Genomic DNA, 17,439 nt, shown 5'->3' on the forward strand with positions numbered 1-17,439 from the left:
ACCAAAGAGCCAAACAGACACTCAAATCCTCGCTTCGCAAAGGATTAGAGAGAAAAAGCAATAGGCCAATCTAAAGGGCCGGAGGCGTAGCGGGGCAGGCCGGCAGGGAGATCTCTTTGATTGACGCGAAATTTTCCCAGTGAGAGCAGAGGACTAGTGACGCTTTCGCCTCAATGGGCAGGACATTAGCGATTTCAACCAATCCAGCTCAGACACGTCTGCTTTGTGGGAGGTGCTTGAGGCCGCGGAGGTCGTTGGTGTCTGTTGAACGGCTTGTGGAAGTCGTGCTGCCTTGGGTAGGGGTTAAAATCGTTCTCGAGAGGAACGTCTCTGTCCGAAGAGAACATGAGTTTAGCTCTGAGGTCGGTAATGAGCTGGCGGCAATGCTTTCCACACCCCGCCGCGGGCCCCAGGGCGGCTGTGTGTGGAAGGGAGGCAGCTTGGGGCCGAGGCGAGGAAGGGAATGCAGTTTGGGACGAGAAGAGAGATCTTTGGCCAACCTTCCCGGGCCCGGACCCCTCATCCTGGAGGCTCTGGTGAGCTCCGCACACTTCTGCTGAGGTGGTCATTTCTGTCAAGGCGTTGGGCTTTGGACCGCCAAAAAGCTGGGCTGTCTTAGTCTCGAGGAGGCAGTAAAATATCGCCAGGTTTCTATGCGCGGTGTTTGCGGGAAACCAGGCCTTGGAGCGTCCCTTATTTCAGTTCCTTGTCAGCGGCTTCCAGCTCGCAGACCTCCTGCTAACATACTTACCCGTAAATTTTGGAAATAACACAAAACCCGCTCCTCGCTCTTCTCCTGTGGCCATGCTTTACGGTATAATCGGAGACACATTTTAGTGATTATAGTTGGTAATCTCTTAGTTTCCTAAATGTCTTCAGCTTCTTTACCTTTCCTTCAGTTTCAACCTCTAACGCACTGTTTGTTGCCTCCGCCTCCAACCCCAGCTAGAAGTTTTACCTTAAAAATGTCTATGTAGTTACGTCACACTGAAAAGGTACCGAGTTCTAATAAGGGATAATCGTGGTATCCTTGGATGGGGTCAGCTGTTGGTGGGTTGCGAACTTGTCCCTTCAGAATCTTGGGAAGAAAATGACCCCCGGGAGTTGCAAGTTTGTGTGAAGTCAGGTCTCTTGTGAAAGAACTTCCTCAGCTTTATCATACCTCTTTTGGTCATTTTTAGTCGTCTCTTGCCTTTTTGGGGGTAGTTTTCAGAGAACAATACAACTTCAAATGCAAATAAATAAACTCCACTGGGTTTTACATTTTTTAAATTTATAGAATTCTTCCGTTACCAAACTTGTTCTTATACAAGTTTTGTAGCCCCATTTGAAAATTTGGAACACTTAGATCGGCACCTCTTAAGGAACACATTTCTGGCTTTTACAGTAAATTACTTTCTTAAAGGTTTTTCAGAGTTTATGAGAAATTAAGTCTAGATGTATATGTTAAGTGAGATTTACAAGACTATTGACTCTTCACATTATTATATAGAATTAGCACAAATATTATGTACTTTTTTTGGTGTTTAGTATTCATGGTATGCTTAGGTTCATTATTTTGGCTGATTTGTTAATATTAATGGGAGAAATTACAAAGAAGTGCCAAACTGTTAAAAATGTGTAATCTAAAACCATTTTTAACCCAGAATGCCAAAATAGTTAAGTTAATTGATGAATTAGATGTTTTTTACAATGATTTTGATAATTATAAGCACTATAAAAGTAAACCTAATCTATAGTGATCATCAGTTGTGAATTGAATTCTTTTTTTTTTTTAACAGTCTGTATTGTAGAATGATGGGAATATGGTTGCTTTGTTTTTTGTTGGGGTTTCTGGCATAAAACTAGTGTTTCTTATTCACAGTTCTTGTTTCTTCCACAGTAATATTAGTGGGAATAAATACAAAGCTAGGAAGAGGGAAAGCTAGGTCCTCATTTCTTTTAATAACCTGTAACACTTTTCAGTTTAGGAAGTACACATTTATAGCAGCCTAGACTATAAAATGAGTAGGGCTTTGACTCACGTAGGGAAAATTTCTTTATATTTTTACAAAATACTTCCTTTTTCGAAATTTAGAAAATTATTCATTGGCTAATTTTTATTGCATTTTTGGTATTTTATTATTTAGAAGCCTAGGAGAATAGGATTAAAGTGGACTAAATAGACTTTTTTCTTATCATTTCATAGAAATGAGCTTGTAGTAGACAAAACAAAGAGGAAAAAAAGAAGAGAACTCTCTGAAGAACAGAAACAAGAAATTAAAGATGCTTTTGAACTTTTTGACACAGACAAAGATGAAGCAATAGATTATCATGAATTAAAGGTAATATACTTAAAATATATCATTTTCTGTTAAAATGATTTGCATTGACAGTTGATTAAAAATATATTTTTAAATGTTTTAATTAAACTGGTTTTGGAAATATGAAACAATTTTAAACATTTACCGTTAAGTGCTATAATAAAATTGAATAGTACTCAAAACATATCTTTTTAGAAACTCCTTTTCACATGGTAAAATGAATAATATTTTAACTGTAAAAATATATTCCTATGGAGGGGCTTATTTTCTACTCACATACTTAAAAAATTTGAAACTAGGTTTTAAACAGTTCTAACTATATTCCTCTTCCCACTGTGTTTTGTTTTGTTTTGGTTTTGATTTTTCAGATTGAGGGAGTGTTATTTGTTTTTTAATTTGAACATGTTATTAACAGTCTCAACCTATTTTCTCTGGTGCAGACAACATAAGTGATGTCTGATGTTGACACAATGCTAATGGGGAAAAAAATGTCAATTTTAGGTTTTAGAATTATTTATAAAGAACCAAGGGGAAATTGGTGTTGAAGGTAGTTTGGGTCTTAAACTCAGCACAATGCGAAAGATAGTATTTTTGTATCTCTTTAGCTCACTTTTCCCCTGTTTCTTTTAGTTACCCAGCTTCAATCCATTCTTCCTTTATAATGTCTCTTCCATTTGTTGCTATTCTTATTATCTTGGTTTGGGATCTTATTTTATATCTGGGACTTCCTAAATGGTTTCTCCATTTCCTGTACACTATCATTAGATTCGTCTTTCTAAAATTCTTTCATCATATTATTCATTGCTCATAAACCCTTAGTGGCTCCTCATTGTACACTGGATAAAGTTCAGATTTTTTTCATTTGTATTGAATGCCCTCCACACTTTTACTACCACCTACTTTTCTCATTTGCTAGCTGCTTTCTTCCGCCTGATCTTTTCCCATTCAGGTAAGGTAAACTGCTTTGTTCATTGCATTTAAGACTATTTTTTATTTCTGTGTGTGTTTTAATACTAGTCATTCTTTTCTAAATGCCCTTCTACTCTACTTCATCCATATACGATTCAAGGAACAACTTGAATCTCTCCAAATAAGACTTCTTTAACCAGTAACATCTCTCCTTCCTGTTACTAGTAACTAGATCTCTTCTTTCTCTAAGGTCAGGTTCTTAGACCACCTACTTGATAACTAATCATGTTGAGTCTGATGAAAATTCTTATTTTAATTTTTTTAATCTCTTCTGTGATATAACTTTTTAATATTTATGGTGTGCCTTTTTTTGGATTTGTTAATCCTTTGAGAAAAAATAACTTATTAAAATTATCTGTGCACTGAAGTCAGTACATTGTAGAATGTATTCTATAAACACTCACTGATTAGTTTGTCATTAAAAAAAGGATATATAAATGAAAAAAATTGCTATTTAATTTCAGTAATGAAGAAGAACTATCACTGTTACTTTAGAGACATAAAACATGCAAAAGAGTGTGTGTTTTATTGATGTGTTGTCGTCTTTTAAGTAGTAAAAACTTATTTAAGAACTGGAATTCACTTCTTTTGTAAAAAATGTTTATAATTTGCTTTTCCCTTTTAATCCAAAAGGTGGCAATGAGAGCCTTGGGGTTTGATGTAAAAAAAGCTGATGTACTGAAGATTCTTAAAGATTATGACAGAGAAGCCACAGGGAAAATCACCTTTGAAGATTTTAATGAAGTTGGTGTGTATTTTACAATATTGTAAAGACTATTTTACAATAGTCTTTGTAATCAGTAGTTTATTAGGAAATTATCTGGTTACTATCAATATTTTTAGAAGTCTCTGGGTTATGGAATTTTGCTATTGAACATTGCTGTGTAATGTGGATCTTATTTTGGGGTTTTTTTGGTACTCTTTTTTTTTGCTAATTTTCAAAGAAAAAAATAAGATTTATAGCTTCACTGTAAATGGGATTTATCTTTTTGTCTTTTGTTCTGAAGATTTTAACCAAGGAACTATTGTGTAGCTTCTCCTGGGAAGATGTCTTTCCATGTAATATGTACCTATATTATGTGATAAAACTAAAAGAGTGATCAAAAAATTATTTCTCACAGTAAAAGATAAAATTTGGTATATTTTTGTTTGGAAAATATTTCCCAGCACCATCCTAGTATGTGATTTTTGTTGGCAAAGTGGAAGGAGAGGAAATTGGTAGCAGTTGGTATCTTTAGCTGTATATGAAGTGCATGCCTTCAGGTTGACAAAGCTTATGAGGGGCTACCTACTCTGGATGACCTTGATCTCAATGAATAAAGTCATCTCTTTAAAGTTGCTGGTGGGGAGAAGATTGTAGTAAGGGAGGCAGTTGGCAGACTGGGAGCAGGAGAAAACATTTTAGAACAAGCCACTGGGTTATAATATCAGCATATTATTTAGTTATTTTTAGATATTTAAAAAATCTAGGAAAATTCAGTTACACACAGACATACAAACCCTTTATTTTAAATATTCAACAAGGGGCTTCCCTGGTGGTGCAGTGGTTGAGAGTCTGCCTGCCGATGCGGGGGACATGGGTTCATGCCCCGGTCCGGGAGGATCCCGCATGCCGTGGAGCGGCTGGGCCTGTGAGCCATGGCCGCTGGGCCTGCGCGTCTGGAGCCTGTGTTCTGCAACATGAGAGGCCACAACAGTGAGAGGCCCGCGTACAGAAAAAAATAAATAAATAAATAAATATTCAACAAGAAGTAATATGAGAAACAAAAAGAAATGGCAGTTAGTATGTGTGGAAAAATAGATTCATATCATTAGTAAGTTCTTTTAAATCTGAAAATTCAAACCAAAAGGAAGGAAAAAAGAAATTAAAGAACAAATAAATCTAAAAGACAAAAAAAAAGCACTGCACAGAAGATCCCCAATTTATAAACTAATAGATGACTATTTAGAGAGGCAGCTTGTCCCTTTGGAGAGGATATTCTTTTTCTCTAGTTCATAGAATTATTTACTTGAGAAGAGGTAGAGAGCCATCTTTATTTTCCCAGTATTGCAGCTTTCTGGGGTTTATGATCTTAGTTCAAGTTTCAACTTAGATTGTTTACAGAAACAAGGATCAGGATACAGTAGAAATGATACTACTAGGAAAGAGCTATAATTCAGGTACATTTGGTACAGTGTAGTGGTTTAGCATGGACATTTTGGAACCAGGTTGCCTGGGTTTAGATCTTGGTTTTGCCACTTACCAGCTGTGTAACTTGGTCATTTTACTTCTCTGTGCCTCATTTTCAGCTATAAAATGGGGATAGTTGTATTATCTCATAGGGTTCTTAGGAGGAATAACTAAGCTAAAACTATGTAAAGTATTTAGAAAAGGGCCTAGTATGTAGTAAGTTCTATTAAGTGTTTGTTGGTATTATTATTTCAAAAATTAGTCTTTGTTTCAATGGCTGGAAAATATATATATCACTGGAACATAAAAATATTCTGCTCCATGTATTTATATTTTTCTCATTACCCTTTTCCTGTAGTTGTAGGTTATTTTAAGCACTATTTGCCTCTAGTAATTTTACAAAACACATTATTTCATCTTAGGTGAATATAGTTTTAAAATTTTGATTTTATTAGCAGTTGAAGCCAGAGTCCCATGTAATCTCTACCTTTCCTGACCCTGCATCTCTTCTGTGTTATTAACAGAACAGAAATACTGGGTTCCTTCTAGAATAAATGGTCATGAGTAAACTTCAGCCTGACTTTCAAAGATCAACCATTTGGTAGGCTTAGTACATACTTTAACTATCCTAAGGTTACCTATTGAGAATATCAACTGTCAAATAAAATTTTATTACTATTTGGGAATCAAATAATCAAAAACTATTACTTTCCCCATTTTTTAAATCATTTTAAAATAGTAACTGGCCACAGATGAATATATGTTTTATAGTTTGGGACAAATAACTCTAAATCAGAATATTTGAATCTTACTTTTTATCTACTATCTATTACTGTTTAAGGATATTGTTCCACAGATATTTACAGGTATTTCTAGATAAAGTTTGGCACTTCATATTCTTTCCAATGCTAGAAAAAAGTATTAAAATATACTTAATGTAAGTTTAGAATTTAGACAGCCTGAGGCTTGTGAGTTACAGGTGTTTTAGGAATTGCTGCTTTAAAGTAAGACCAAGATAAGTCAGCTATTTGTACTCATCTATTTTTGGCATGTACTATTTATTATTTTATTGCCTATTTAGAATAGAATATTATATTGTTTTTTGTTTTGCTTAGCAAACATTTGCTGAATTTTTTGGCATTCAGTACTGTGCTGGGGTGAGGGAGGGGAATTAATCACAAGTTACTAAGAGGTTCTTTCAAGGAGCTTACAATTTAAATGCGGGTGATAACAAGCTATGATGCTCTGTGGTGACTTATAATTTTGTATAGGGCAGTAGTGGCATACTGCAGCCCTTGGGCCAAATTCAGCTGTTGCCTGTATGCTGCCACATCCATTCTTTTTTTTTAAAAATTTAATTAATTAATTAATTTATTTATGGCTGCGTTGGGTCTTCGTTGCTGCGTGCGGTTTTTCTCTATGTGTGGCAAGCGGGAGCTACTCTTTGCAGTGGCTTCCCTTGTTGCAGAACATGGGCTCTAGGCATGCGGGCTTCAGTAGTTGTGGTGCATGAACTTAGTTGCTCCGCGGCATGTGGGATATTTCCCGGACCAGGGCTCGAACCTGTGTCCCCTGCATTGGCAGGTGGGTTCTTAACCACTGCCCCACCAGGGAAGTCCCTGCCACATCCATTCTTTTATGCTGCTTTTGTGTTACCATGACAGAGTGAGTGGTTGAGACAGAGACCTTATGCTCCCTCGCCCCCCCCAAAAAAATAGCCTAAAATATTTACTGTCTGGTCTTTGGCAGGAAAGTTTGTCAATTCCTGATCTAGAGCAATTGAAGACTTTGCAGAGGGGATTTTTAATTTAGGCTTTGGGAACAGGAATAGGATTTCATCACAAGGGGAAAATTGTGGGAGGGGTATAGAAAGGCATTCTAAGCAGAGAAAACAGCAACAACAAGGAGTAATAACAGACATGTAGCACGTTCAGTAAACTTCACTTAGTCTCCTGCTCTAGAGGATAGGGAAATAACTGGAAAGGTAGGACTGGGCCAGCTAGGTAAAGTCTTGCATAACACAGAGTTTGGACTTTAGTCAGCAGATGATCTATGTCAGTTTTTAAAGAAGAGGAGATAATATGTTTTAGAGAGGTAACTGTTGAGATTATTAAAGATGTGTTGGAGGGAAGAGATTGCAGGCAGAAGATACAGTTGGCCCTCCCTATCCCTGGGTTCTGCTTCTGTGGATTGAAAATATTAGGAAAAAAAAAATTCCAGAAAGTTCCAAGGAGCTAAACTTGAATTTGCTGAATGCCTGGCAATTATTTACATAGCATTTACATCATATTTACAACTATTTACATAGCATTTACATTATATTAGGTATTATAAGTAATCTAGAGATGATTTAAAGTATACAGGAGGATGTACATAGATTATATGCAAATGCTATCCGTCCCAGATTTTGGTATCTGAGGGGAGTCCTGGAACCAATCCCCCATGGATACCATGGAAACTGAGGGATAACTGTAATAGACTTTTTATGCTGAGGGTGGTGAGAATAAAAAGAAAAGGGGTACATTCAAGAGTAAAAAAGGTGGTAACCTCAGTACTCTAGGATATAAGTAACTGGGTTTAAAGTTTTAATGTGATGTTTTTGAATTTGCTTTATTAAGTGATTGTTATAATGTATAAGGGCTAACTATTTTGAGTAAGTACATTTTTGAGAGTATAATTAAATCATTTGAAAATTGACTTACATGGACAGAAATTTGTGAAATAGATTGAACCCATCTTTACTGCTTGTATGTCAGTCGATTTATTTTCATTGAAAAATAAATGTATTTCTTATAATTCTACTTTGTAGAATAAGAATAGAAGAGTAAGGCATGGAGGATAGTCACCATAAAGTTACAATGTTTTAGCTGTCCAGAATGATGGGTATTTATAGTTCCAAAGAAAAGTTGCATTCTAAGGCAAAGTATTGATAAAAGATTATATAGACACATAAGTCTGAAGTAACTAACACAATTAAAGCACCAGTGGGATAGGAATTTATACATCTTGGAGCCCCATCTGTTCCCCAGATCACCCTGTTGCTTCTTTAAATACATTAATATTTTCAGCAAGCTGCTTTTTTGGTTCACCTGTCATGTAAATTATTTAATTGGTGAAGAAAATTTCTTAACACTTTTTTTTTCCTTGTCCTGCTTTTTTGTTGGGACTAAATTCAAAATAAGTTGAGTATGAGCCATAGAGTTAAGTGTGGTATTTTATTTTGGTGTTATGGCTGTATATATGCCAACTCCTTTTTAACTGAATATTTATGAGCTTTGATGATTTGCATACTTATAGTAATATACTTCAATTAGTTACTTGGAAGACTTTTTGTATAAAATTAATGGATAAAAGAAAACTATTGAATATATGTGCAGATGATTTAACATTAGCTTGAATAGGTGCTTATTCTAAAGCTTATTCAACCAAATATGATGAAAACAGCAGCAAAACAACTATTTGTGGGGGTCTTGAATTGTATTTTTCTTTTGGGTACATTAAATATTCCAGTATTTTCCATCTATAAGCATTTGCAAATTTTTAGTGATTCTGTAAACGTCAACAGGACTGAGTTATTTTTATGTTTTTGCCGTACACGGGCCTCTCACTGTTGTGGCCTCCCCTGTTGCGGAGCACAGGCTCCGGATGCGCAGGCTCAGTGGCCATGGCTCACGGGCCCAGCCGCTCTGCGGCATGTGAGATCTTGCCGGACTGGGGCACGAACCTGTGTCCTCTGCATCGGCAGGCAGACTCTCAACCACTGCGCCACCAGGGAAGCCCAGGACTGAGTTATTTTTAATGGGACAGTGAAGGTCATAAATACGTCTTGTTGTAGTGGTAGACTAGCATGTAGAATTACTTCAGAGATATTTCCTTTGATATTTTCAGAATTTTATCTAGTAACTTAAAAAATTTTATACCACAGATTTAAAAATTTCTGTTATTATGGCTATTGATTAAAGACTGTGGTTATATTGAAAGTATTAAGTTGACTCTATTATTATATATTATTACATTTAGTATTTTAAAATAATTATTACTATTGAGGCTTGAATTTACTCACATTTAATTTTAATTAAGCTGTCTGATAGTTATTATCTTGATGAACAAAATGGATTTGACTTTAGAGAGATCTCCTTTTCAGACCTTTTTTTTTCTTACTACAGTCAGATTCAATCCTTTTAATAACTACTTTTGAGAAACCAAGAGGTTCTTTTAAATCATGAGGATATGAATGGAATTTTCATCTACTGTCTGAGATTGTGGTTGTATTAAATTTGAAGAACAATCAGTATTACTATTAAGTTTAGCCAGCAAACAATTTTTATCTAGTTGGTTTTAATTGTTTTGTTGGTATATCATCTCTACAACTAGGTTACTCCTAGACTTGTGTGCTTGATGTCAGTGGAGCCTAGTACAATTCTTGATAATAGTAAACCTTAAATAAATATGGTATAAATGTAGTTTTCAAAATTTTGCTTATGTGTGATATAGTTATACTTATAATAGGATAAATTGTTGATAATGTAAAGGTTAAATTCTAAAATATGGATTTGGTTTTTCTAATTTTCTGTTTATCTCTTTGGGCTTTTGGACTTTGGCATTTTTATTGTCAAACTAAATGTTGACAGATTCATAGCTTTAATTCTCATCTAATAATTAGTTGATTTCACAAATGAATGCCTTTGAGACTATAAAGGTTTACTTTTCATATTTTTTTAACTATAGTGACAGACTGGATATTGGAAAGAGATCCACGTGAAGAAATATTGAAGGCATTTAAACTATTTGATGATGATGATTCAGGTAAAATAAGCCTGAGGAATTTGCGACGTGTTGCCAGAGAATTGGGTGAAAACATGAGTGATGAAGAACTTCGGGCTATGATAGAAGAATTTGATAAAGATGGTGATGGAGAAAGTAAGTTTTAAGTAAAACATATATTCCAAATATGCCTACTGTACACATATAGTAATTTTTTCTAAAACCAAATGATTTTCAAGACCCTTTGCAAACTATCTATTTAGTGTAAATGTTTTTCATCCTATAATGGGATTTTTGCATAAATATTTCACATACTCAGTTTAGAATGAAGCAGACCTTTAAAACAAACTGTACAGATTATAGTATGAGCTTCCACACTTCAAGAAACTGCTTTACTTTTCTTTGAGGTGAAATATCTCCAAAATTTCAGCCACTCAGTAAAGTCTCAGCCTTTAATGTCTTCTTCCTCAACCTACATGCACGTCTAAGTTCTGTTGAGTCTACCCTCCAAATATTTTTAATCTGTTTTATTTCTTTGTTTACTGCTACTGTCCTAATTCAGGCCCTAATTTCTTTGTAGGAATGTTATCATAGCTTTGTTCATTATTTCCTTGAATGCCTGCTGGGTACAGTGTTCTGTGTGCTGACTGGTGCTACCCAATCAAAGAGGCTGATGTTGTCCCTGCTCTCACTGACTTTACAGTCTCTTGTAGCTTCCTAATTGCCCTCTATGCCTGTAAGCCTCTTTTCTCTTCCTAATTTGTTCTAGCAGAATTCTTTTCCTAAAATGCAGGTTTGGTGATGTCATTTTCCTGTTCAAACACTTAGGATGATTCTTCAGTGCCTATGGAGTAAAGTCCAAAGTCTTCTATGATCTGTCATACCATAACTATCTAGTTTTATTTCCCACTGTATTCTTCTACTTTCTACTTTAACCCTCACCTCCCATATAGTATACACACTTTGACAAAATATACTCTGTCCTATCTTTTTATGCTGTGCCTTTCATCTCATGCTATTCTTTAATCCTAGAATGCTCTAATTGCCAATTGCTGTCTGCTAAAATGTTAGTCGTTCTCTCAGGTTCATTTTAAACTCCGTCTTTTTCTCAAAAGCCTCCCTCAGTGGTCTCTGTTTATAAATTATGAGATTTCCATTAAGAGCCCATAACATTTAGAGAAATAAACTATTTTGACCTTTTGTACACTGCCTTCTGTTAGTTATATACATGTGTGTCTCTCCAGTTATATTGTGAGCCATTGAAGAGCAGTTTGGAATCATATAGTGTGAAAGGCCTGAGGCTTTAAAATCATACAGACCTGGATTTGAATTGAATCTCTACCAGTTACTTAGTAGCTCTGTAATTTTGTGCAAGTTTTTAACATTGTCTGAGTCTCAGTTTCCCTATTTATAAAAATCAGAATGGTAATACCTTTCCGGATGGTTGTGAGTATTAAATGAAGATAATTGAAGGTGCCTAGCATTAAATGTAAGCTTGTTTTCCTTTTTCTTCTTCGTCTTTATATTCTCCTGCATTTTCTTGAACATGATGAGTACTCTGACGTTTGTTGACTTAAGCAGCGAGGAGTGTGCGTTACAGTAGATATATGTTGCTATAGTACCAACTATTCATTTTTACATAAAAAAAAATATATATCTAAAACCTTGGAAATACTGGATGCTTCAATAAGGAAATAAGACTGTAGCAAATAGTTATCAGCTCAGATTGTCCATTAGAATTGCGCATTATTGTGCTTTCTCATTATATTTATGTGACTATTATTTAAGCATTATACAACTTTTCTATTTTTAGTACTAGCTCTTTGAAGGGTATCGATATAGTTAGTTATATTTTAAAACAGAGATGATTAAAACTTGAGAAAACTTAAAGGACTTCTTAAGCTGTAATTCTAATATTTGGATTTATAATCCGCTGTCTTCACAGTTAAAAAATGTTTGTGTCTTCCCTAGCTGTTGATTATTACCCTAAATTAGCTTTAAATGAGTTCCTTTATGTAAAGGTACTCTCTTCAGTGGTAGAGAGGATCTTGGTGTGTCTTTTTCATACTCCAGCTACTTAATATGTGTCAAACGACCAGAGTTATAAATAGTTTCTTTTTCCTGTACTAGGCTCATGCAAGTTAGGTTTTAGTTATTAGCTTCATTTGACATTAGAATAAAATACCAGTTAGTAACCTGTTCTTAAATTCAAACTTCATGTGAAACTTTTCTTAGAAAATGTGTCCGTTTCTTGCATACCTTGCTAGACTGCTCTACCTGCTGCTTTTGAATTTGAGTTCACACCTGTGCTCCATTGCTGGGAGATTTATTTTAGTACATCCTTAAAACATTTCTTTGGTCCTCACTGCTTGCATTATTCCACTTTAAGTCACTGTACAACTGTTGCTTGGGCATCTTACTGTCATTTATTCACATGACTAACAGGCAAATAACGCTTTTTTTTACTTTTTTCCAAGTGATTGATTACAAATAAAATAACAGGCAAATAACACTTTTTTTACTTTTTTCCAAGTGATTGATTACAAATAAAATACACCTGACACATCTTTTATTGTTAAGACTTGTCTTTTTTGGGGGGGATAGGAGGGTGGTCTTATCATATTAAAGTAGTCTAATCCAGTAGTTTCCAATCTGAGATGTGGGTATCTAGGGGTGGAAGCCTTCTGAGGTATTGTGCAGGGTCTGGGAGTTCATGTATGTATCAAATATTGTCTGTAGACCATACGAATAATAGCATTGCATATGCATACATATACTGCTTTTTTCAGTTATATTTAAATGCTATTGTGATTGATTGCAGAGTTTATATAGCTATTTGACATTATCTACTTCTCAAACGAGATATACTAAGGATAGCTGTTATTGTGGCAAGTCCAGAAAATTATTATTGAAAGGCATTTTCATATTCAGAAACAATGAGAACTCCAACCCTAATCTATTTAGTGTGGCTTTGGGTTACTGCCTTAATTTATATTGGGTTTCTGTAGCTATCTGAAAATCTGCCCATTTTTGAAAAAGTAGGAAGTTAGATTTTATAATAATTTATTAATCTGATCACTTAATCTGGTTTTTTTTTTTTTGGACTGTAGGCAGAATTTTTCTTAGATATAACTAACCTGCTTTCTTTGTATATGTTAAACTGGTAAAGATCGTAAACTTTGCTACCTTTTTTGGACTTCAGTAATTGTTCTGTTTTTACAAGTTTTTCACACTTCAGTATTTGAGAGCAATGAAAAATTTTTTTTTTATTGTATGTATAGAATAATAAACATGGTGAATGAGGAATTAAAGGAAAAGAAGACATAATACAAAATATAAATACAGCTGTGGTAATGATATAGAAAGAATCCCTCCCAAGATATATAAAATAAAATATAGTAAATCATTTTGGAAAAGTGGAAGCAACATTTAAAAAACCAAAGTGGACCATCTTCTAAATAATTATGATGAATGTTAACATTTGTTTAGTACTTTATATATGTTAGATTCTGTGCTTAGCATGTTACATTGTGGATTATGTCGCTTAATTTACATAATAGCTTTTGTGAAGTGAATACAATGTTATACCCATTTATGCATAGTATACATGCATATATATAGATGAGGAAACTAAAGCTCTGAGAGTTTAATAACCTGTCCAAGGTTATTACAAAGCTAATACATGGCAGAGCCAGACTTAAACTCATACCTCCATAATGACAATATGCTTTTAGCCATAACACTGTATTGCCTCTTGTGCTATAAAGTAAAATATTAATTAGGTTTCTATGTTTATGGAGTTTTTAAAATTGCATACTATTATAGGAAACAGTGTGTTAGTAAAATATTCAACTGACACTTCAGATATTAAAATTTGTTTTTTCCCCTCAAAGCCAGATGGTCTCTAAGGTACTTAATTTCTCTAAAATTTTTTATTTTAATGGCATGTAATAAGATTTACCCTATGAAATGATTGATTTATGAAAATATTATTTAAAAAGGCAGTGTAGAAAAAAATGAAGTTCATATTTTTGATTCAATATATATTTTATCAAATGCCTATTTTAAGGTAGGTATTGTGTTCCTTACATCAAGGAACTTCATATAAATATGATTGATAGAGAAGGTTATAAAACCAAATGTATAAAGGCATCACAGATTCTCCTAATTGTCTGAAAGTCTCACTGACGATAAAGGACCTAGTTTAAATTCCTTAGCCACTTTCTTCCCTTCAGCTTTTAGGTTCACTTTTTTGGACTTAAGTATTTTGTTTTTAGGTATGAAATTATGGAATAGTTTAAAATACTTTTGAAATGCTACAGTGCTTTAAAGTGTTTACATATAAATAACATAAATATTGATTTGCTTTGTTTTAGAACTATATGAAGCTTAATTTGGAATTTGAGTATTGAGAGTTTACAAATTGAGGGAAAAAAGTTTTAGATCTTTAAGTAACAAAACATAAGTACTTTTCAGATTTTGAATATTTTAATCATGGCTTTATTATGCTATTAAAATAATGTGTAGTCAGATCATTCCAAGGCTGCTTTCCTTATGTTGTTTTTCTTAAAAATATACCCTTGTTTCCTGTTTTGGTCTAGATGCCTCACTCTAGATTTTTCTAAATCAGGGGTTCTTAAATGAAGGTACATATTGATGAAATTGTTTAAAATTTTTATATATTTTGATGTTCTTTTTTTTAACTAGGGAGAGAGGGGTCATAGCTTTCATAAGATACTGAAATGTATTCGTTTAACTGCAAAGGTTAAAGATCAGTACTACAATTTATAAAATCACTGAAAGTATTTTCAGTTTTGTATTACAGGTTTTGTATTCTGTTCTGTGTCTATCATAGTGTCTTGTAGATGTTTCATATTGAATGCATGAATTCTTGGTTATTTATCAGCTCCTGGACGGCTCATTCCTCTTAACTCCTTATAGCTTATTTTTTGCAGTATTTTTTTCTTTAACTATGTTTCAATTAGTTTTTCTTTAAAATAGGCTTTTAAATATATAAAAGTTCCAAAAAACAATGATTTGACTTTTTTTCTAATTCTAATACATTTTTATCCTTCAGAATTCTAACTTACGTGTGTGATATATTTAAGCTTATTTATTAAGAAAGGGTTTGCTAAATGAACTAGTACAATAACGATTATCAAGAGAGTTTAACTATCTAAGAAATTTAAAATTTTAAGTTTTTAAAACTATTTTCTTGTGTATAAATATTATGATTATGATGGATTTTTTGTAATTTATATACTATTATGTCTTTTTCCTAGCTAATACTATAGAATATTAATTTATATTATATTTTATGTATTTTTGTATTCATGAAGTTCAATTTAATTAACGTATTCAACTTCCTACCAAAGAAGTAAAAGCAAAAAGCTATGTTTTGGTTTATTAAGAATTTTGTATAATATAAAATTTAAAGTTACTTAGTAAAATAGTAATAGTGTTCTCTGAAAAAAATTTGTATTTCTGACTTACATTTTCTTTCTTACCACAGTAAATCAAGAGGAATTCATTGCTATTATGACTGGTGACATTTAAAGAATTACAAGGATAAACACTAAGAATGTTGCAGTTATCATCTTATATTCTATTTTTGTGCCTGAAGCCGTGTTTAAAACAAAAAACAACTTAGTTCTTTTTTCCAAAAGGACCAAAAATAAGCATCTTATGTATTCATATTTTACTACTGTTAAGTTTCTTTATATGAACAGTATTGTTAGTACTCTAATAGTTTAGCTTTGTATTTATAATATAGCTTTTATATATAAAGTTTAAAAAATTGAATCATGTGGTACACATTTTTTGAAGGTTTTTTATTTAGCATTAGTAGTCACTTTTGGTGCACATGTTTTTCAGACTTTCCTTAATAAAATGTTTATTTTTTAGTATTTCAAAATTTGGTAACTTTTCTGTTTATTTTGATTCCAAATGTCTGCTAACCCTCAAGAGTATCTTTCTTAAATCTTTTCTCTATACACGGTTGGTTTCAGAAACGAAAATTGAAATATAAATTGCAATAGAAGAGTACATTTTTCCATTACAAGTTTGACATTTGATGTTTCAGTACAAAATGATGACTCCGTATAGGCATAATTCCTTTTTCATGAGTCATGTCTTTCAGTTTGGAGGGAAACAGTATTGTGCATATAGACTCATTTATCCTCATGTATTCAATATTATGTTCTGTAACACTTTTGGTGTCTTTTAAGTTATGACAGTTAAATCTGGATATTTCTTTCTTAAACTAATTGAATATAGTTTGAATCATCTAACTTCTTGACAAAGTGAAAGATTTAAATTTTGGAATTTTGATCTGTTAAGATAATTATCACTCAATTAAACGTCACAGTGATGAAAATAGGAAACTGTAAGCCACAGAAATCATTTAAGGCTCTGTTTTAGCTGTATAAAGGAACGTTCTGTGATTCACCAGGTAACAGTGGAGACAGATTTTCCAGATATTGGTGGGTTCTTCTTCCTTGTAGAAGTGTATGTTAGGGGGAAACACGTGGTTAGGGGAGATAGGTCATAGTAATAATTTGAGGCACTTTAAATGTTGTGAGCCTCCTAGAATATTACAGAAAGAGTTATCCACTAGAAATTTAACAAAAAAATCAGTAGAGAATAATGTAACAGTGGTGATATTTCAAATAGTTATCTAGAAAGCAAGTTAATTGTTCACCATATTAAAATTCAGTTTTGAATATGAAATCAGTGTTCACAGTAATACCAATATCCAGGGCAACAAATAGACTGTGAAATTTAAAAAATTGTATCACGTTTACTGATGAATTTGCCTTCTATATCTCAATCACAAAATATGTTGATTTCCAGGAAATTGAAGAATAAAGAAAATGAAGAATAAAACACAAACATGTATCTAGGCTTGCTAGTCTTCTACCACTTTATTGGAATAAGTAACCTAAGGTACTTTTTTGTCACTTACAGAGATAACTTCTTTATTCTTAATATAAATGGTTACTCCTTGGGATGCCAGCATTTTGTTTCTTCTTACTGTGGGTTGAGGGAAGAGTGCTCACTTCAGTTCTTTATGTTTGTGAAAGCTTTCTCCTACAGAAGGGTATGAATTATTTTCAAGTTTTTTCCAGTGTTAATAACCGTAGAGTCAGAGGCTTATAAAATTGGCTAGTAGAGGTGGCAATAAGAAGAAAGGAGTGAATTTGCTTTAAACAAGAAGGAAGTGGAGGTGGGTAT

At 33.4% G+C, this 17,439-nt stretch overlaps 1 protein-coding gene across 2 annotated transcripts; it reads left to right on the top strand.

Moving 5' to 3' along the window:
- Window positions 1-258: 258 nt before the first annotated feature.
- On the top strand, window positions 259-16,120 carry CETN3 (centrin 3; the record flags this gene model as incomplete). 2 transcript variants are annotated; one of them, XM_082837006.1, is made up of 5 exons in its annotated part: window positions 259-362; window positions 2,189-2,324; window positions 3,906-4,020; window positions 10,171-10,362; window positions 15,719-16,120. In XM_082837006.1, 5 exons carry the CDS (start codon window positions 346-348, stop codon window positions 15,760-15,762), a joined length of 504 nt encoding a protein of 167 aa, XP_082693132.1. In that variant the 3' UTR covers window positions 15,763-16,120. The 2 variants fall into 2 exon arrangements, with proteins under 2 accessions (XP_082693132.1, XP_082693133.1); XM_082837007.1 differs by lacking the exon at window positions 259-362 and adding an exon at window positions 384-451.
- Window positions 16,121-17,439: the final 1,319 nt, after the last annotated feature.

This window comes from Leucopleurus acutus (genome assembly GCF_964270905.1).
Source record: "Leucopleurus acutus genome assembly, chromosome: 3".
NCBI classification, from domain to species: Eukaryota; Metazoa; Chordata; class Mammalia; order Artiodactyla; family Delphinidae; genus Leucopleurus; species Leucopleurus acutus.